This window comes from Camelus ferus, chromosome X (genome assembly GCF_009834535.1).
Source record: "Camelus ferus isolate YT-003-E chromosome X, BCGSAC_Cfer_1.0, whole genome shotgun sequence".
NCBI classification, from domain to species: Eukaryota; Metazoa; Chordata; class Mammalia; order Artiodactyla; family Camelidae; genus Camelus; species Camelus ferus.
In genome coordinates, this window is record NC_045732.1 from 92,182,534 (window position 1) to 92,205,030 (window position 22,497).

At 40.3% G+C, this 22,497-nt stretch overlaps 1 protein-coding gene across 3 annotated transcripts in view; it reads left to right on the top strand.

The window, feature by feature from the left end:
* ZDHHC9 (zinc finger DHHC-type palmitoyltransferase 9) overlaps window positions 1-20,510 on the top strand; it is a 28,911-nt gene extending 8,401 nt beyond the window's left edge. For all 3 annotated transcript variants that reach the window (XM_032474557.1, XM_032474556.1, XM_032474555.1), the window contains 8 exons: window positions 3,590-3,750; window positions 7,500-7,658; window positions 12,371-12,508; window positions 13,441-13,489; window positions 14,268-14,370; window positions 15,159-15,262; window positions 15,654-15,750; window positions 18,941-20,510. In XM_032474557.1, coding sequence (XP_032330448.1) covers window positions 3,642-3,750; window positions 7,500-7,658; window positions 12,371-12,508; window positions 13,441-13,489; window positions 14,268-14,370; window positions 15,159-15,262; window positions 15,654-15,750; window positions 18,941-19,057 — 876 coding nt within the window. In that variant the 5' untranslated portion in view covers window positions 3,590-3,641 and the 3' untranslated portion in view covers window positions 19,058-20,510. The remainder of the gene's footprint in view (window positions 1-3,589; window positions 3,751-7,499; window positions 7,659-12,370; window positions 12,509-13,440; window positions 13,490-14,267; window positions 14,371-15,158; window positions 15,263-15,653; window positions 15,751-18,940) is intronic.
* The last annotated feature ends 1,987 nt before the right edge of the window (window positions 20,511-22,497 follow it).

Here is a 22,497-nt window from a genome sequence, read left to right on the forward strand (position 1 = left end):
GCTCTTCTCTGACCACTACAGTCCTTAGTGTCCAAATCACCATCCAAACACTTGATTATTAGTCTTACCTTATTTAGCTGTTTCATATGTTAGTTATGTTTTCCCCAACAAAATTAACTCCTATTTCTCTTGTTCTTCATTTGTTAGACCCATAAATACTTATTGGCTGATTGATTGCACTGATAAAAGAACAACAACCAAAAAACATGACAAGAAAGCTATTAGGGAGACTTAGAAGCAGAGTATAGAACACCAGTCCACACTGCTGGTCTATGAGGCGGCCCTGCCGTGAAAGCTGTCTGGTTTCTTACTAGCTCCAGTCATGAATCTCTTGAATTTTTTCATGTGAATTGAAGTCTGTGTCATTATCACTGTCTCTCCAACCAACTAGCGTGCTAGGAATGGGGGATGGGACATGACACACAGCCCAGCCTGGCACTGCTGGTTACTGCTGGTCAGTACCACCATGTGGCCCATGAGATGTGTGAGAGTCCTGTCGTCTAGTCCAATCAATAGGTCGGTAAAGAATGGCTTAAAACCATCATGTCTCTTCAGGTGGCAGAAATGAAGACTTAGTGGGGACATGGTTGCATTTATAAAGCTCACAAGGGAGAAAAGCAACTTCTAACCCCCCGGAAGGGGGAAGGCCTCTTGGTACTCGGAAGACAAAGGAGAGTTCTGTTTCAGGAAGAGTATCATCATTCCAAGAAGTGATAGAGATGGAAAGTACTGCGGGATTTCAAAAACAGCTTATATTTGTGGACAACAAATTCAGTCTTTCACTGGGACAAATTAGTGATGTTTGAGGTTACTCCTGACTTGAAGGTTGATTTTGGTGGGAATTACCACCAAATCTTCACATAGCTTATTCCTCTCCAAGACAGATCTCTAGCTTACTGCAATTAGGGAACTAACCTGGGGTGGGGGTATTTTTGATCATAACTATTAAAGACAGACACATGGGCTGTAGTTCACAGTGGTCTTAGCCTCTGGCTAAGTTTCCTTTTACTCGGGGTAGAAAGGCCTGCTGGTCCCACATCTGCCTTCCCAGCCACACCCACTCACTAGTGACAACTGGCTGCCAGTAGCCTCGTCTCTGGAGAACAATACAATGGGCCTGTTGTGTACTTGTTGACATACAGAGTGGATTGTTTTAGCAGGTGCAGAAGACAGTCTGTGTAGAGATTACAGAGACCTTTATCCTTGATGGCGTAGCATAATTGAAATCTAAGTTGTCTTTTGTCCCGTCAACAAGCAGGTGTCGGAATGGGACTTAATGGGACTTAGTTAAGCTTGTCCTTCTGTGCATGGGGACAACATTAATGTGTGTGGGGTGTGTGTGTGTGTGTTTTACTCTCTCTGTATCTTTTCCCGCTAATAAAACAATTTAAACTCCCTTTGGTGGCCCATCAGATGGCTCTGGTTTTCCTAAGGCTTTTCATTGGAGACTACAGCCAGGGCAGTTTGAGTGATGAGGAAGATGGCTGTTTTCTGTTAGTGTGGTAATTTCACTTGGCTTCTTTGTGAAATGGAGCCTCGTGTTTCTCCTGTGTCCTTTGGGTCCCTAATAAGTGGAGGTGACTTTCATTTCTGAATTCACTTCTTGATTATCTGTACCAGTGAAAGGGAACAGTGGAAAAGGAGGTAATCTACAAGCTGGTGATATACAAGGACCTTAATTACCCTGAACTCAGTTAGCCAGCACCTACCCTTGTCTTTTAGGAGAAGGAAGTAAATCAGACAAAAGCAAACTAAGACCAAGGATTTTGTTAAAAAAAAAAAAAAGCAGGCAAGCAAACAAAAAGCCACAAAAGTCATTTTGCAAGTTCACTCTACGTTCGCTTTCATGACAAACTGCTCAGCCTAGTCGTACAGTTAGTTTGCACCCCCCATGCAGTCGTGCGTGTGGTGAGGCGGCAGGGGGAGGCTCTCACAGGGATTGTTCCGAACCTGCAGCGAAGGTAATCCAGGGTTAAACATTTGCTCTGAGTGTACAGCAGCTTGCTTAATCCCCGAGCCAACGAGGTAGGCCTTTTACCTTAGCTCACTTTCTTCGTGGTTCCTCTGGTCCTTGCTCACGCACTTACAGTCTGCCTCCAGGAGAGGATCTCTGTGTGCAAGGAGGAAATGTGCCTCAGGAGGAGGAGAGTAAAAATACACCAGTGATAACTCTCATCACATATTCCCATTTTTTTGGTTTGAAATTCAGCGCAACTCGACAAGTATTTGTTGATAACGTCTTAGTTCCCATACTTGTATTAGGCTCTGGGAGATACAGAACCATGATGATAATGTTAATAGCTGACATTTACTTAGCATTTACTATGTGTCAAGGGCAGTTCTAAGCACTTTATTTATATTCATGCATTTGAAGCACAAACAACCCTATGAAATACTATTACCATCCTCATTTCACAGTTAAGGAGCCTGAAGTTAACTAAGTTACCCAGCTGGGAGCTGGTAGAGCCAGAATTCAAACCCAGGCATTCCCACTCCCAAGAGACAGGGTTCTTGCTCTTATAAAGTTCATTTGGGGGACATAAGGTCAACATAGTGAAAAACAGCTAGGAAACAATACAAGACTGTGACATGGTAGAGAAGGGAGAGGTTCGTGCGGTTTAGGATAGGCCTTTTGGAGGAGGCAAGACCTCATAAATCCCAGATTCTTCAGCTATCAGATAGGGATAATAGACTCAACCTCATAGATGTAGGATGAGAAATGGATGAGATCTTGCATCTAGAGAGCTTAGTGCAATGCCTGGCATGTGGTATGTGCTCAGTGGGTTGTGATTGTGATGATGACAGTGAGGACATTGATGGCTCTGGACCTGAAGGATGAGTAGAGCTGGGATATCCAGAGAGAAAGAGGAACCGCCTTCCAGGTGAATGAATTATGAGAAAAGAGGGGACCTAACATGATGTTGGGAAGGGATGCTAAGGAGATCCAATTTTTTTATTCTCTTGCCGGTGATCACTAGTCACCTACTGGCTGAGCTAACTGAAGAAGGAGGAGGAACAAGTGGATGTTGCAGAGTCAGTCAGCAGCCCTGAAGCTTTTCACTGGCCTTGAAGCACCCTGGGCATACCCTCTGTCTGACACTGGGACTCTGCTTCATGACGAGTCCTCAACTTTTCTTCCTTCTCCTCGAGCTCAGGCCTGTACCAGATGAGTGGGTACCAGAAGCTCTAGACATTCCCAGAGTGAGAGCAACCTGTAGTGTGTACAGTCCAGGCTCAGCTGCGTCCCTGACCTTAACAGGTGTGAGCCTTTGCCCAGGCACAGGGAGATGGGGCTCCCAGCAGGCTGACAGGAGGGACTGGGTTCTGGGCTTGGGAGTAGCCAAGGTCCCTTGATATTATCTTCTGTGTGTTATAGGCGGCATCAATCAATTAAGTAGTTGTTTAGCTGCTAGTATGTATAGGACCATGTGTGAGGAGTTTTCAGTATTTTGAAAGAAGTAAAAAATATGGTCTCTGCCCTTGAGATACTGCTGATTTTGTTGTAGAGACCAGATTCACATACTGGTAACAATTTGAGGTCAATATAGGGTCAGAATAACTAAGTGTTTAATTAACCTGCTTTCTTCAGATGCCGCTACCTGGCTGTCCAGCTGTCTCCTGCCATCCCTGTGTTCGCTGCCATGCTCTTCCTTTTCTCCATGGCTACACTGTTGAGGACCAGCTTCAGTGACCCTGGAGTGATCCCTCGGGCCCTGCCGGATGAAGCAGCTTTCATAGAAATGGAGATAGGTGAGTTTTCTAACCAGCTGGCAGTATGCTGTGCAGTGGGTGGCTTTGATTGGTAAGGGAATGGAATCCTAATAGTAGTTGCAGATTAACAGTCACTTCTAGCCTTTTCCCTCTAAGATCCTGAATTTGAGGTCGTGACCACCCTGTGAATAATGTGAGCTTCATGCTTCCCTGTGTTGGGTTGCATTTCAGGAGGGATTTGTTACCAAGGTCCTTCGGCACTATTCCCGAGAGGATTTAAAAAAAAATTTGGGGGGGGTCATCAACTCATTTGATTTTTTTTATGAAAGCTATAAACCTTCTCTTCATAAAAATATTCTTATATGCGTCACGTATGTACAATTTTGTGTGTAATTTCAGGGGTTCATGGATCTTTTGAAGCACATTCATGGGTTCCTAACCAAGAATTCCTGCTTTAGGGGGATACACAAGATGAGAAGGGACCACTGTGGTGCCAGGAACCATTGGAAATTCTAGGAATGGTAAAGGGAGTAGTTACAGACTCATTACAGTGCAGTCTGCAGCTCAGGGTAGGGTCCTTTGGGACAGAGGTAAAATGCTACAATACCCAGGAGCCAGGGTGCCTTCATGAATTGAAGCAGAACATCCCAGGGCTCAAGGAGGGGATATCCTGGGAGCTCATACTGGGAAAGAAGACTCTGATGCCAGTACTGGGAGGGACTGGGAGGGACTGGGAGCCCACCAGATCCAGCAACAGTGCCTACCTAAATTGTTCTCGAATCTGGTACCCAAGTAGCTAGAGTCAGCATCCACATAGAGTAAAAGACAGGGACCCAGGACTTGGAAGACTAACAGCTGTGCCAGTGGAGCACCAGTCTGTGGTTAGCTTTTTGTTCTTTTACGTGCTTTGTTGTTGTTTTTGTTTGCCTAGATTTTAATATTATTTTATTTACTTAAAAAGACAAATGTATTGAGGTTCTAGTAGGTATTATATTACATTTATATATTATTTTTGAGAGAATTTACATTTGTATAATTATTATGTGCCTAACCAAGAAGATTGTACATCTTTCTATAATTTCAGACTGAATTTCATACCCTTTAATAAAATTTTTATAGTTTTCTTTAATTTCTATGCTTCTCCTATTGAGTTTATCCCTAATGTTTATATGAATGCTATTGTCAAAGAAATATTTTCTTGCAGTTCTACTTGATTTCTTTTTTTCCCTCAGCTTTATTGAGATATAATTGACAATGACATTGTGTAAGTTTAAGGTGTACAACATGTTAATTTGATACTCTTTTAGGGTGCTTTGAAAGCCTCCAAGATTTCATATTTCTTTCGTTTATTTAGCTGTGTTTCTCTTCAGCTTAGTGGATTTTTTTTAATTTGGCCTGTTTTAGCTGCACCAAAGGGACATAGGTTTGTCTACATCTGAGCTCAAACTGCTTAGGGATTGAGGTAAGGAAGGAATTGTGGGCAGGAAACAGAGGTGAAGTGTGTTGGCACAGCTGAAGTTTGGGGGAGACCTGGGCTAGTTAGGAACAAGATAGGAAGGGATAGTTATGAGTGTTGTCTTTTCTCCGTCTGGATTATGCCTTTAGCATCCCCTTTCCATTCACATATAGAGGAACTGAAGGTCAAGGCAGTGCCTTGACTTTATCTTGTGTCTCACAGCAGGCTGTTAGCAAGGTTAGCTCTCTTTTGCCAGATCACTGGGCCTAGGCCCCGGCTCGAGCTGTCATGTTGTGACCTCTGCTTTTAGCATGTTTCTCTCAATAGAAGAGTGCATTCTTGAGTTCATATGTATGTTTTTGTTAGCAAGTTTCTGTCAACTTAGATTCAGCCCTGTACGGGATATGCTGTGGGCCGGGGCTGGTTGGGGGAGAGAAGACGTATGATTTCCTTGCATCATAGCGCGCCTCATGGGGAGAGTGAGCCGTGAACTCTATCTCCCAGGTGCCCTCATGGAAAGCACTTGCAGAGGAATGTTAAAGTACATGCTGGTACTTCTATCATCCTCTAAGGACTAGCTATCCTCATCCTTTTAAGACTTGTGACACACTGTTATTGTTTGATTTCACAGCATCCACTCCACTCCGCAAAAAAAGGAAAAAAGTTCCATATGGCAGATATTTTTAAAATCAAAGTGAATTGAAAAAATATTCTGTTTTTAGAATTATTCTGCACAGCAAGGGTGCAATGAGACAGGCACTCTCATATGCTGCAGAAGGGCGGGTGTGCAAATTGATACAATCTGTCTGGGAAGCAGTTTAGCAATAAGTAATATGGGCTTTAAGGGTTCATACCCTTTGACCCAGTAATTCCACATCTCTCAGGGTTAGTAAAGGAAATAATCAGAGATTTTCACAAATAACTGTGGAAGGATTTTTAATGCATCATTTTTCCTTTTTCCTAGCTATTAATGCCGGCAACTTCATATATTACTGCTCAGACTTTAACATGTTTTTCTTCTTTTCTTGATGTTTTAGAAATTAATTTTAACATGTGAACATATTCTTTGGGAAAGGAAGAGGGAATTAGGATTGCGGTGGAGATCAAAGGGGATTAACCTTCATCTGTAATGTTTTAAGTTTTTGCATACAGCATCATTTAAATAGCAAAATACCAGAGGCAACTTAAATGCCCGGTAATATGGAATGGTTAAATAAATTGCAGCACATGCAGATGATGGAATATTATATTGCCAATAATGATGTTTTCAGAAAATAACAACCATGGGAAAATGCTCACTGTATAATGTTAAGTGAAAAATACAGGATATAAAATTATATTTATAATATAATCTCAAATTTTAAAAAAATCATGACTGTTTATCTATTAAGAGAAGACAGAAGAAAATACACCAAAATGCATAAATATCCCTGAATTGAGAGACTGTCAGTGATTTTTGTCTTTTATTTAAATTTTCTGGGTTTTTTCCAAATGTTTTACAATAAACATATATTACCCCTATTTTTAAGTAACTGTTTTCCTGATTCTAAGTATTTCCAGTCTTTTTTTCATGCCTGTATTTTACTTTTGCAAGATAAAATCCTTTGTACGTGTTCTTTTTTAGTGTACATTTTCATTTTGCAATATGTCATGAATATTTTCCTGTGTCATTTAAAATGTGTACATCATTTAAAATGGCTACATAATATTCCATCCCCTGCATGTATCATAATTTGCTTATCCAACCTCCTATTATGACATTGAGGTTATTTTCAGTCTTTCACTATTAAAAGGGACTCTGTGACAAATATCCTGTATGTCTCTTTGTAATTTTGGTAAGTTCCTAGAAGTACACATATTTAAAATTTTGGTAGTCACTGTCATATTGCTTACAGGTAATGTATAAAAATACCTTCTCCTCATCCTTACTAACGCTGGGTATTTTTATTCTTTTTAATATTTGTTAATATAAGAGGTGGAAATAGTGTGTTTGTGTTCATTTTTATTTCTTTGATTATCAGGAAAGTGGATGTTTTCATTTCATATTTCTTTAGCCATTTGTATTTCTTCTTTTATGAATGTTTTCCTTTGTAATCAGCCAAAATTTTGAAGAAACACTTTTTCACATGTACACAAAATAATTGCATGGCACTCGGTGGAATTTTGGGAGGATATTCTGTGATGGTGAGAGTCTAGTCTAAAAATACCAGTCTGGAGAAGACAGTGGTCCTAGGGAACTTTTGATTACTCCCATTGCTCTTGTAGAGGTAGTGAGACTTTTGGGCTCATATAATGGCTAACAGTGACGTTATCTATCTTTACTGATCTACAGAAGCTACCAATGGTGCGGTGCCCCAAGGCCAGCGACCACCCCCTCGTATCAAGAATTTCCAGATAAACAACCAGATTGTGAAACTGAAATACTGTTACACGTGCAAGATCTTCCGGCCTCCCCGGGCCTCTCATTGCAGCATCTGTGACAATTGTGTGGGTGAGTAAAACCAAAGAGATTTTCTCTGGGGGAAAGGCTGAGTTAAAGAAGAGGGTCAGGGTGATTCTTCTCAGGAAAAATCAGTGGTGGGTGGGAAGATAGATTTAGATAGGAAATAAGCTAGATTTAGTTAGGAAACTTTAGATAGGAAACAAGGTTCTGAACAATTGTCAATCAGTGTACTACCGTAGATCTGATCGTAATTGAAATATATTCTAGTCTAAAATTTAAAAAAACAACCTCTTTGGCAAATGAGGAAATAAACTTTACTTGTTTTTCAAATCTCGATTTTCCTCTACTGGATCTGTTTCCAGTGGAACCTGTCTTACATAGGGGGAGGAGACTCCTAGTCCACTGGAGGGCAGTATCGGGGAAGGAAGGGCTAAGTAAGTAGTGTTCCTAAGAAGAAAATTGCTAGCATTTATTGAATTCTTGTTATATTCTAGGCACTGTGCTAAGTGCTATCCCTTTCTCTCATTTAAGACTTGTAAGAACCCCATAAGATAAGCAGTATCCCCGTTTGACAGATGAGGAAATAGGTGAAGCACCTTTGTGTAAGTTCATATAATTAGTAGGAGATGAAGCTGGAATGGGTCTGATTCCAAAACCCTCATTTCTTCTTTCTCTGCTTCTGCTGCAAGGGTGGCGATTGTATGTGTGCATAATACAGGGGTCTGTGATTCTATCTGCATATATGTGGCTTGGTTGTAATCACTGCCTAATTTATGCTGAACCCTGGAAAAGAGAAAAAGACAGGCAGTAAATATGTCTATTGATAGGCATGTATGTGCAATTCCTTATATTATCAACGGGCATCCTTCCAGCATTCTTTATATACGCCACGGAGCACGCCTGAGTACATTGCTTTCCTCTTATTAGCCAGTTCTTTTTAGGTTAAGGTTGGGAAGATGTATCTTACTTTATATGGTAAAAAGCTATATGTAGATAGGATTTTTATAAATTGAAAGTCATTTTAAATGAGCCAGGAAACTTGATATTTCAAGAAAGTGTGATGTGAAGGTTTTCATAAAGAGTTCCCTCTCTTTATTAGTATTCTTAACTATAAGGAATGCATACAAATTGATTTTTTAAAAAAAGAAGCACTAACATTTCAGTAGAAATATGGACAGCAGATAAAACAGGAAATGCAATTACTTAGTAAAAATGTTCATCTCTACTGAAAAATCAAAGAAATAAAAATTAAAACAGGATCTTTTTTAATCTAGAAAATTAGCAAGGAAAACCTGATAATGCTTAATCTTACACTGGTAAGAGTGTAAATTGGAACAAACTTTTTGGAAGGCAGCATAGTAAGATTCATAAAAGCCTTAAAACATGTATACCCTTTAATGCCAGTGACTCACTTTCTCGGGATCTAGCCCAAGAAAATAATCAGGGATGTGATGAAAGATTTATGTATGGATGTATTTATCTCTAGATTATTATCATAATGAAAAATTGGAAAGAACCTAATTGTCCACCAGTACATAAATGGTCAAATAAATTGTGGGACATTCATACAGTAGACTTTTATGAGAAAAACTCATACCAGAAAGCTAAATGAAATAAAATAGAAGATAGGCTGTATTTATAGTGTGATCTCAGTTACACATTTTAAAAATACAAGTATATATAAAGAAATATGCAAGGAGGTACTCCAGAATGCTTATTGTTTGTTATCTATAGGTTGTGGGGTTATAAGTGATTTTGTTTCCTTCATTAGAAAAACATTATTTTCAAGTTTTCTACAATGAGTATGTATTGTATTATCAGAAAAAGATGTGATTTATAATACGGTAAAAATATATCTGTATAAATCTACATTTTCCGATTTTTTTTATATGGTAAGTTTACTTATAGTAAGGCTATCTTCCCTTTTCTGCAAAGATATATTGTAGCCCTTTAACCAGAAGAGGCACCATTCTTAGAGTCTTATTTTTTGGTTGGTACATGGCTCACTGTGCTTTAAAAATGATGTATTTTATTCTTTGTGCTTTTATGATTCATTAAAGTAGTACATGTTCATTGTAGAAAATATGGGAAGTACAGAAAGTGTAAATAAAACTTAATCCCAAACTTACTCTCCATTTTGCTATATTTCCTTCTAGTCTCTCTCTTGTATGTGAAATTGGATCACACATAATAGAGTTTTTAGTCCTGCCTTTGTCACTTAACGTTATATCCTGAGCATTTTTCTGCATCTTTAATCAATGTTTTTTGAATATATTATTTTTAATGACTGCATAATCCATCATATGGTTATATTCTAGTTTAATTAGGCAGTCTCCTACCAGTAGATATTATTCACAATTCCATTTTATTCATTATTATAACGCTGCAATCAAAATTACTAAATTTAAGGACGTGACAAGATTTGAACCTTCATACATTGCTGGTGGGAATGTAAAATGGTGCAGCCACTGTGGAGAACAGTTTGGAAGTTCGTCAAAAAAGTTAAACATAGAATTATATGACCCAGCAATTCCAACCCTGGAACCTTGGGTGTATACCTGCGTTAGTCTGGTTGGGGTGCCATAACCAAAATACCACAGACTGAATGGCTTGAGTAACAGAAATTTATCTTCTTGTAGTGCTGGAGATTAGAAGTCCAAGATCGAGGCGCCAGCTGGGTTGATTTCTGGTGAGGCTTCTCTGGCTTGCAGGTGGCCACCCTCTTGCTATGTCCTCAGAGGACCTTTTCTCTGTGCTTCCGCACTTCTTGTAAGGATACCATTTGATTAGGGCCCCACTCTTATGACCTCATTTGACTTTAGTTACCTCCTTAGAGACCTTGTCTACAAATACAGTCACATTCAGGATTAGGGCTATGAATTTGGTAGGGGGACATAATTCTGTCCATAACAATACCAAAAAGAATTGAAAACAGGAACTCAAACATACTTGTACATCAGTATTCATAGCAGCCTTGTTCATAATAAGCAAAAAAGATGGAGACAATCCAAGTGTCCATCAACAAATGAATGGATAAACAAAACGCGGTATATTCATACAATGGAATATTATTCAATCATAAGGAGGAATGAAGTGCTGGTACATGCTACAACATGAATGAGCCTGAAAGCGTGCTAAGTGAAAGAAGCCGGACACAAAAGGCCATATATTGTATGATTCCACTTAAATGAAGTATCTAGAATAGGCAAATTAACAGAGACAGAAAGAAGATTAGAGGTTACCAGGGGCTGGGAAAAGGAGAAAATGGAGAGTTACTGTTTAATGGGTAGTGCATTTCTGTTTGGGGGTGATGAACATTTTTGGAAATAGGTAGTTGTGATGGTTGCACAACATTGTGAATGTAATTAATGCCACTGAATTTTACACTTAAAATTGGTTAAAGTGGCAAATTGTATGTTTTATATCTTTTACCACAATAAAAATTTTAATAAAAATTAGTGAACTTAAATTTCTGTGCACATCTCTATTTCTTCATGAGAAATTATTGAAAATGGAGTTATTCTGCTGAAGGGGTATAAGCATTATTAAGGCTCTTGATACATTTGACCAAATTGCTTTCCAGAAAGGTTCTCTCAATTTATACTCCTACAAACAGTGTATTAGAGTGTACATTCTACCCCATTCTCACTTATCCTGGATATTATTTTTTATTCTTATTTTGATAGGCAAAAAGGTATCTTATCGTTGTATCAGTATTGCAGAGTTATTAGTGAGTCTGAAAACATTTAAATATCTGTTTATATGGTATTTATTAGCTGTTTTGCCTTTGACTATTTTCTTGAAGGAGTATTTGTATTTTGTTATTGATTTGTAAGGACTTCTTAGACTGAGTTACAAAATTTACATACATTCCTTTGGATTTTTTTTCTCTTTAACTTTCTTCATAGTATTTTTAACATACATGAAATATTTTTTAAAGTGTATGGAGTCAAATCTATTTTTCTTTGTTGTTGATGTTTTCTTCCTTTACTTTTTTTTCTTCCTTTACTTTTATGCTGAGAAAGTCCTTCTCCATACAGGAGACAAATGTTCATCTATTCTTTATGGCTATTTTAAGGTTTCACTTTGTTTTTTCATTTAACTCTTTAATTCGTCTGGAATTAATTTTCATAAATAGTGTGAGGGGAAAACGATCTAACCTTATTTTCAACCAAGTAGCCAATTGCCGCCGAGTTGTTTGTGGAATAATACTTCCTTTCACCGCTGGTTTTGTAGCACTGCCATTCTCAGACTGTAAATTCTTGTCTATTCTAGAGTCTTTCCATTCCATTGAGCTATGCCACACCATTTAAAGTATTGTAGGTTTATATTTTTTTTTACTAACTGGAGGTTAAGAAAAACCACGCTACTCATTTTTCAAAAATTTCCTTGGCTATTTACACCTATTTGTTCTTCCTGTAGTTAGTAGATGCACCTACTAAGATTTTTCTTTGGAAAAGCAAGGTTTCTGCTGTTACCTGGTGGTGAGACAGATCACTTAACCCCTCAGTGCCTCAGTTTCCTCATCTGTAAAATGGAGAAAAAGATATCTTTTTTTGCCCAACTTCCAGGATGATTGTGGGGATCAAATGAGATGGCTATGAAAACATTGTGAAAAAATGAAATAAAAACCAGTGTTTTTTTTTTTACAATTGAAGTAGGCAGTGTTACTAGGGGTCTTTGAATTAGGTATTAAGTGGATGACAGGGTTGTGCTTCATTTTGGAGGCTTTGGCACTGGACTCTCTCTTTCTCCCACAGAGCGCTTCGACCATCACTGCCCCTGGGTGGGGAATTGTGTTGGAAAGAGGAACTACCGCTACTTCTACCTCTTCATCCTTTCTCTCTCCCTCCTCACGATCTATGTCTTCGCCTTCAACATCGTCTATGTGGCCCTCAGTGAGTATACAGGGCAGTGTCATTGTCAGAGAGTTGGGGGGTGGGAGAAGACTTGAGGACAGCTTAGGGGAGTGCTTCCATGTCCTGGTGGGACTTTACCATTGCAAAGGCGCCTTAGGACCAGTAGAACTGAGCACTGCTATCTGCTCTTGAGCAGGGCTCTAAACCCAGCTCACATCAGTCAATACTTACTGAGTATGCTGGCCACCTCAGTGGCCCTCTGCTGGGTACCGGGACCACAATTACTAGTCTGTACCTAGAGTACTAGGCATTTCTGAGGTGATCCCAAAGGTTGGGGATGTATTTTTGACTGTATGTGTCCTCTCCTCTACCTTGTAAGACCTGCCTTGTGTCAGGTGGTAGAAGGGGTTTTGCCAGAGAATGTCTTTTAGTAGCTCATGGTCTACTTTGGAAGACAGAAAATATACACCTGTGTGTCTGCACATGCACATGCACACACACACACACACAAAACAGCCCAAAAGCAGATGAGATGTGGAGTTAAAGCAGTGGTCTTAATCAAGGCAGCTTCCTGGGAAGAGATGAGTTCTGAGCTGGACTTTTGAACAATGGAGAGATACAGATTGGTGAAGAGAGAGGATTTTTCTTGGATATTTCTGATTTCTTTCATCTATAAATGAATATCCCCCTCCATGCCTGTAGCTAGAGGCTAGGGAAAAGGGACGGGAGCTGGATGCTTGGCTTCTGCCTGATCTCTAGTCCAGTGTTGGGTCCTACATTGGAAAGGTGAACCCTTTAGTCAAGGGAGTACCAGCTTGGAGGTGTGAGTCCTTTGCCTGAATGAGGGCTTCTCTCTTGCCAGCTTGTAACTAGGGATAGGGAGGGAAGAAAGTGAGTCGACACTAGGATAAGTGTGTATTTGTTACTAAAGTTACTAATCTTTGTCTCTACTCCTCCTCCCAATTTCACAGAATCCTTGAAAATTGGCTTCCTGGAGACGTTGAAAGAAACTCCTGGAACATATCCTCCCTTGGCAGTATGTCTCTGGGAAGCCCTCTTAAACTACTTTTCAGTGTGCTTTCTTTCTGCGGTTCTCCACCGTCTCATTTTTCAGATGTCAGAGAATGCCAACGTCTAAAATAAAAAAAAAAACGTCGCCTTAGTGGTAGCAACCAAAATGGAAGATGGCCAGGGCTTAAAGGGAGGTCTTTCCTTCACCCTTGTCTCCACTGCCTCCCTCCTGAGTCATTCTGATCCCAGGCTCAGCCTTAACTTCTCTAGTGGGCTGCAGTTTGCTCTCAATATAGCTTTTGTGTCACTTACTGGAAGTCCTACCTTCCTGTTACAGCTAAGGCTTATTTTGTACAGCAGTTACATTTCTGAAAAGGAGATTCAGATGAGATTTCTATAAATCATACTCTGTTTTTTCCCACCAGTTTTTTCTTTTATAAAGTGTGTTCTTTGGTGTGTTTCCCATTGGCAGTGGTGGCCAACATTGTTTAGCTTTGGACTCCTCCTAAATGTACCCTTCAAAGAGCCAATGACAAATAAGCAGAAAAACACTTGAATACACTAGAGATGTTAGAGATCTACTTGTAGTGAATAAACAGAGGTCCTTTACCTTTCATAAGGGATATAGCCAGCGAGTTTAGAATTCATCTGTTGTTACATATGGATACTTGGCCATTTGTGATATATGTTCCGAGGAGTAAAGATGGTGTGACTGATGCCTTGAGTATGAACTGAGGCATCAAGTCCCCTGGTGTGGCTTCTTCAACGTTCCTTAACATCACTTCACTGTTCTAGAAGTTCTCATTTGCTTCTTCACACTCTGGTCCGTCGTGGGACTGACTGGATTCCACACTTTCCTTGTGGCTCTCAACCAGACAACCAATGAAGACGTGAGTCAACTTCTCTCCTTATCATGTGTTCTTCTACCAAAAGCGTAGTCTCCAATTACCTGCTAGAGAACTCAGTCTCCAGGGCTTGGGAGGTTGAGGCAGGCAGAAACCGGGTATGAGAGATTGATAAATCGGATGTGTGGAAGAGAAGGCAGACTGCTTTGTCTGGAGCTGAGTGCCTGTAGGGAATTAGGAAGAAAAGATTGAATGGTTGGGTGAGCATGAGGTCTTCAGCTGTTCATAGGTCCTTAAAAGCTACCTGCTGCCTCTGGACTTGGAATGGAGAGGGACAGTTGCACTGAGTAAATTTTTGCCTTTAAAAAGTTACCAATTAGCCCATATTCATTGTAGAAAATCAGAAAATACAGATGAGCAAAAAATAGCAAATAAGTCCCCATAATTTTACTTCCTAGACATCACCTTTGTTAGTGATATGATCTATAGGCTTTCTAGACTTGTCTAGACTTGTTCCCATGTTTGTTTATGTGAATATATTAGGTATTTTTAAATGGAAATGATACGTAATGTTCAGTTATCTGCTTTTTTCACTCTATTGTGAATATTTTTCCATGGCTATGCATATATTTTTTTTCTATTGTGGTAAAATACACATTACATAAAAGGAACCATCTTAACCGTTTTATAAGTGTACAATTCAATGGCATTTGTACACTCACATTGTTGTGCAACCACCACCATCATCCATCTCCAGAACTTTTTCATCTTCCCATGCTGTGTGTATTTCTTCAGCGTAATGTTTAATATAAGCTTTGGCTGTTATCTTGCAGATCAAAGGCTCATGGACAGGGAAGAATCGTGTCCAGAATCCCTATAGCCACGGCAACATTGTGAAGAACTGCTGTGAAGTGCTGTGTGGCCCCTTGCCCCCCAGGTACTCAGTGAACAGGAAGGTCCCAGAACTCCTGGGACAGGCAACTCAACCCAATCCTGTCACCTGGTCTGATGCATTCTTCTGAATGTGACTTCTTGGTGTCAAGTCTTCCCAAGGATTGTCCCTTGATGCCATATCTATGTGGACCGTAGACCATGGGCTGATTGTTTAAGGATGACCTTTCATTTTTATTTCATCTGTTTGTTCCCTCCTTAATATGGTATTCCCTGGTTTGTGGAAGAAAAAGTGAATGGAAGACAGGAGATGTGTGCTAGGATCAAGCTAGACTGCTAAGAGCAGGTTTACGTTTTCCAGCACCCACAGGAAGGTTCAGTGGGGTGAGTGGAGAGGTAGATGCAAAGTGCTTTGTTAACTCTCCTATCTCCTTCAGTGTGCTGGATCGAAGGGGTATTTTGCCCCTGGAGGAAAGCGGAAGTCGACCTCCCAGTACTCAAGAGACCAGTAGCAGCCTCTTGCCTCAGAGCCCAGTAAGTGTTCCTGACTTTTTAATACTTTAAGACTGAGTCGGTAATAGAAGGGGTAGGCTAAATTTATACCTTAGAGATATAATTAGGCAGTTTTGTGTCCAGTGACTCCAGCTTCCTTGTCTCTGCTTCTGCCCTGACATTACCTTAAGATCTTTGTGCCCTTGACATAGATTAAGATCTAGACATTTCTAAAAAAAAAATTAAAAACAAAAGATCTAGTCATTTCTTCTACATCCTGTGCCAGCCACTGTGTTAGGTGCTAGGGATACACCAGTGAACAAGGCACACGATGCCCCCACTCTTAAGGAGCTCATTTTCTAGTGGGGATGAGACACAAGAAGACAGGCTATTTGTCAATGTTGTGAAAGCACCTTGATGAGGGAAGCATGAAATGCTATAGGAGCTGTGATAGGGGCCAGGGAAGTGGGTTGGAGTTACTGGTGTGATTACTTTGGTAGAAGGGAGCTTCCTCACTGGAATATGTAAATGTTATGAAAACTCTCCCAGTGTCCTGCTCAGATATGCCTTATAAAGTATGTTCCTAAAAAGTTATTATCTGAACTTTCTTTTTTTGTAATAGCTCTATTGAAATAACAGTTCAGATACCGTAGAATCCCTGTTTAAAATGTAGGATTCACTGATTTGTAGTATATTCACAGAACTGTGCTATCATCACAACAATCAATTTTAAAACATTTTCATTTCCCCCTAAAAAAACCCTGTACCCATTAGTAGTCACTCTCCTTTTCCCCCCAGATCCCTCAGCCCCATCCCTAGGCAACTATTAATCTACTTTCTTTAGCTCTGGACTTGCTTCTTCTGTACATTTCATATAAATGGAATTGTATTATATGTGGTCTTTTCTGACTGGCTTCTTTTCATTTAGCTTTGTATTTTCAAGGTTCATCCGTGTTGTAGCATGTAGCAGTACTTCATTTATATGGCTGAATAGTATTCCATTATATGGATAGACCACATTTTATTTGCCCATTCATCAATTGATAGACGTTTGGGCTGTTTCCACCTTTTGGTGATTATGAATAATGCTGCAGTGGACATCAGTATGCCAGTTTTTACATGGACATATATGTTTTCATTTCTCTTGGCTGTATACATGGGAGTAAAATTGCTGGGTCATGTAGTAACTCTATGTTTAACCTTTGAAGAACTTCTGTACTGTTTCCCAAAGTGGCTACACCATTTTTCATCCTTACCAGTAGCACATGAGGGTTCCAATTTCTCCATATCTTCAGCAACACTTGTTATTATTGTCCAAAAATTTTGATTCTAGCCATCCTTGTGGGTGTGAAATGGTTTCTCACTGTAGTTTTGATTTGTGTTTCCCTGATGAATAATGATGTTGAGCATCTTTTCATGAGCTTATTGGCCATTTGTATATCTTCTTTGGAGAAGTGTCTATTTAGAGCCTTTGTTCATTTTTAAATTGGGTTGTTTGGGGTCTTTTATTGTTGAGTTGTAAGGGTTCTTTATTCTGTATAGGTCCCTTCTCAGAGAAATGATTCGCAAATATTCTCTTCCATTCTGTAGATTGTCTTTTCACTTTCTTGAAGGTGTCCTTTGAAGAACAAAATGTTTCCAGTTTTGATGTAGTCTGATTTATCTTTTTGTTAGTTGTTGTTGCTTGTGCTTTTGTTGTCAGATTTAAGAAACTACCTAATTCAAGATTGTGAAGATTTATGCTTCTGTTTTCTTCTAAGAGTTTTATAGTTTTAGCTCCTATGTTTAGGTCTTTGATCCATTTTGAGTTAGTTTTTATATATAGTATGAGGTAGGGGATTCAAATTCTTTTGCATGTAGATATCCAGTTGTCTCAGCACCATTTATTGAAGATTGTTCTTACTCTGTTGAATTGTCTTGGCACCCTTGTCAAAAATCAATTGACTGTAAATGTGAGAGTTTGTTTCTGGACCCAGTCCTATTCCATTGATCAATACGTCTATTCTTATGCCAGTGTCACACTGTCTGGGATTCTGTAGCATTGTAGTAAGTTTTGAAATTAGGAAGTGTGAGTCCTCCAGATTTATTCTTTATTCAGTTGCTTTGGCTGTAGTCCCTTGAATTTCCATATGAATCTTAGGATCAGCTTGTCAATTTCTGCAAAGAAGCCAGCTGGAAGTTCGATGGGGAATGCATTGAATCCATAGATCAGTTTGGAGAATATTATCATCCTAACATGATTAAGTCTTCCAAGCCATTAACATGGGCTGTCTTTTCATTTATTTAGGTCCTCTTTAATTTCTTTCAACAACGTTTTATAGTTTTCAGAGTATAAGTTCAACACTTCTTTTGTTACATTTATTCAGAAGTATTTTATTTTTTGATGTTATTATAAATGAGATTATTTCAAATTGTTCATTGGGAGTATATAGAAATACAATTGATTTGTGCATTGATTTTGTATCCTGAACTTTGCTGAACTTACTTATTAGTTCCAATAGATTTTTAATAGACTGGAGCTTTCTTTTAAAATCAAATCCTACTTTTAAGTGACTGTTATTTGTAAGGTAGATAATTGTTCATTACTTTGTCTTTCTTAAATTTTGAGTGTTCTTTTTTGAAGTATAGCAAACTCATGTTTATATATCATTATTACCACTTTGAATATTATTTTTCTAATGGCTCTGATCTTAAATCATAACAATATAGGTTAATGATGCTCAGTTGAATGTGGGGAAGGGTAGTATTTTAGAATCACTCAGGAGGCATTTTCAAACCAGATATACCATCTCAAGATTTTGCCACCCTAGCCTCTTTGGTTAGAATCACTGTTTCTAGTGATTCTAGTGAGTCTAGTGATATGTTAGGGCAGAAAGAAAATTGAGAACCACTGTGTCAGGCCTTGTTAGACAAGTATGCTATAACATTCTGATGTGAAGGAGGGAATGTGGTCTGTGTAATTATGTGTGGTCCCTTTTATTATTATCATGAATAAGAATGGAAAATCTGTCCAGGATATACAGTTAAGAATAGAACTCAAATAAACTTCAATTGCATTTTGCTGAGAAGACAGTAGTTGAGTCTTCGTTCTGAATTTGGTGTCAGTGGCTGTGTTATCTGTAGCATCAGTGTGGTTGATGGATTCAGACAAAGAGTTCAGTGCCTATGGATTTTCTCCATTTGGCTTTTGAGGGAGAGCCTTGTATTGAATTTGATATCTTTTCCTTCTCAGGTCCCAACAGACCATCTGAGCTCAAGTGAGATGCCGGAGGACACCAGCACTCCCGAAGAGATGCCCCCTCCAGAGCCCCCGGAGCCCCCGCAGGAGGGGACTGAAGCTGAGAAGTAGCCTATCTATGGAAGAGACTTTTGTTGTGTTTGATTAGGGCTGTGAGAGATTTAAGGGGAGAAGATAAACCTGAGACAGAGAGCAAGTAAGCTGTCCCTATTACTGTTTTTCTTTGGTCTTTATTCACCCAGTTGCAAACTGGCATTTTCTTGCTGCAAGCTTTTTTTAAATTCTGGACTGACTCCAAGCAATCGCAGAAGATGTCAGTCACCTCTGGTAACTGGACAAATGAGTCCCTTGGGCCCTGGCTCTGGTTTTCCATGGCCTCAGCCACAACGGAGTCTCCTTGGACTCCCTTCTCTTCCCTCCAGATCCCAGCTCTCCTGCTTGGAGTCACTGGTCCAGTTCTGGGCTTAAAGGTTCTTGAGACTGGCTCAAATCCTCTCAAGCTGCTGCATGTCATGAGTCCAGAGGCAGTCACAGAGAACTTTGGCCAGGGAATTCTAACTGGATTCTTGAGGCCTTCGGAATGGAGGAAGTTGGAGAGTGGGGTTGAAGGATTCTCCTGGCTACAAAGTGCCAACATTGCCAACAAATCCTTTCAGGAATGGGGCAGGTAGCTTCCACTTGTTGTATTTATTCGTGTAGCTTCTCCTTTGTCCCCCATCCACTCTCTAACACCCCAGGGCCCTACTCTATCCAATGAAATACATGTAAGTAGTTGCATTATAGATAACAATTTACATTTCTCATAGACTACCCAGGAACTTTTCCATACCTGTGCCATTCTCAATAAGAAGTTATGAGGTGCCAATGGCATGGCCCCTCACACTCTCTGTCTCATCTCCCTCCTCTCTCATTAGCCCCTTTTAATTTCTTGTCCTTTTGACTCCTGCTCCCATGAGGAGCAGGGACGGCAGTAATAAAAGTCTGCACTTTGGCGATTCCTTTTCCTCAGAGGAAGCCTCAGTGCTCACTTCAACACTACCCCCTCAGACTCCCTGTGTGAGGCCTGTGGAGGCCCTGTATGCACAAATGGGGAAACCAAGGCACAGAGAGGCTCTCCTCTCCTCTCCCTCGTGTCCCCTCAAAAAAGAAAAAAAAAAGAAAAAAAAAAGGATAACTAGTACTTCCATTAGGCCTCAGCTGAGTGAGGAGGGAGCCCAGCACCGCTGCCCTCCCAGGGAACCCAGTCCAAGGCCTTGGCCCGCCTCGGGCCTGGTAACCACACCGGGGGCGCCCTCCGAGCCCCGCTCTTCCAGCACTTCCACCGGCAGAGTCCCAGAGCCACTTCACCCTGGGGGTGGGCTGTGGCCCCCAGTCAGCTCTGCTCAGGACCTGCTCTATTTCAGGGAAGAAGATTTATGTATTATATGTGGCTATATTTCCTAGAGCACCTGTGTTTTTCTCTTTCTAAGCCAGGGTCCTGTCTGGATGACTTATGGGGAGGGGGGGGAGTGTAAACCAGAACTTTTAATCTATTTGAAGGTGATTAAACTGTGTCTAATGCAAACTGCCTGCCTCCTCCTTCCCCCTTCCATTTCAAGAACCACAATGGGGGGTGTGAGTATCTTTGTGGGGGTGTGTGGTGGGGTGGGGGTAGAAGGGATGGCTTGTTACTCCCCATACTTCCATTTTCCAGGGGACCCTTGGGTTGGAGAGAGAGCTTCCAAACCCTTCATTGATCTGTACTACATTCTGGGTTGAGGTTTACCTTATTCTGGACTATGAAGAAAGGGCTTTTAAGGCCATATACAGTGTTAGCAAGATTGGGAGGGTCGGGATTTATATTAATTTAAGAGAACAAGTTCTTTGTTAAGATATTGTTTTTATGCAAATGGATGCTGTTAATTGCAAATGAGCCTTGGTTATTAAAATAGGCTCATTGGGGCCTCCCCTTGGAAATATTTTGTTAGTGTTCTTTTACAAGTGATGCTGTATATTTCTTTTTAAATGGTCTACAATCAAGACTCCTTACCAATTTCTGTCTCACTCTTCCCAGTTAATTGGAAGTAATGAAATTTGGCCGCTCCCAGATTTTTCTCTATGTCTTCCTGTTTTCCTTGTAGCAGGAATCAAGTTTAGCAATCCTTAGAAAGAGAGGGAGAGAGAGACTGAGACTCTGACTCAGATTCCTTTCCTATCTGCCTCTGCTTTCCCATTCTTTTTCTCACTCTGTTTTGTCCTTGTAGTTAGATTTTAGTTAGTTCAAAATAAGGCTGAACCTGGAGAGTTGGGAAGATATTAGATTTTGCCAGTTAATCTGCCACTCAGCTGAACCCCTTTTGAGTCATTTCTCAGCCCATTCTGTCTCAGCCCATCTTCTCTCTCCTCCTTCAACTCACCTCAACCACTCTTCTGTTGACCCTTGGGTCAGTTAGAGAAGCTTTCTTTTTCTGAGGTGAAGGGTCAGAATGGAAACTCCTTATCACTAGTGTGAAATGATTTTTTTTAAAGCTTCTTCCTTTTACTACTCCCTGCCCTCGTTCTTCTTTATGTCTTCTGCATTTAAGACCTTGGCTTAAAGAGCTGTCCCATTCATACTGTGTACCAGCCGGCACTGTTCCTAGTCTGAGTTCTGATCAGAGGGGAGGTTGAGGAATTAGTCCTTTCTGGACTCTTTTCAATGGCTGACATTCTTTCCACCTCTCCCCTTCCTCCCCATTCCTTAAGTTTCCTATACACCCAGGATGGTTGGCACGGATCCAAAACCCCTGGAAGTTGGTGGAATTTAGCTCTTTGGGGCCTTTTTTTCATCTCCATTTTGGCCCTGGGACTCCCCTTGCCCTAGTGGGGAAAATCATCTCCCCCTTTGCTTTTTCCCCCAGTGCCAGTGGTGGCTTTAATTCTATAGCAGCTAAATTCCCTTCTTCCCGCTCTGACCTTCCTGCCTTTACTCCTAAGGCCCCTTTTCCTACTGACCAAATGTCTTTACCTTGTTGGAGGAAAAAGAAGCATTTTGTTTTTAAATCTATTTTCTACCTTAAATGCAGTTTAATGTATAAATCTCTGCACTTTTGTGTGAGCCTACAAATGTGTATGTGTGGTGGGTTTTTCAGTCTCTGGTGTTTCGTAATAAAAAGATCCTTCTTTTCGGGTAGAGCAGCCAATTTGTGGAGACTTGAATGGTTTTAGAAATACAGGGATGTCTGTTTCTTTGTGCTTCTGCCTCATTTATTTACTTGTGCCTAGTGTGAGTGACTGGACCCCTCCCCCACCTTTTGACCCCCTTCCTTTGAGAGGGCCCTCAGCCTAGCAGGGCAGTGAGAGGGACCTATACTGTGTCTGGTACCCCTCTGGAACCACTTGGATTGGCTCAAGTGGTAACCTAGCAACCTAGCCCCCCTCTCTCTCCCCATGAACTGGTCCTGTTAGTCCATTTCTTCCAGCTCAGTTCATTTTATACCCCTGAGGCTAGGGCTGGGCTAAGGAAAATTACCAAGGGATCACAGTAAATGTTTTTTTTTTTTAATGATAATTTGCTCTTGTGCCTTGGTGCT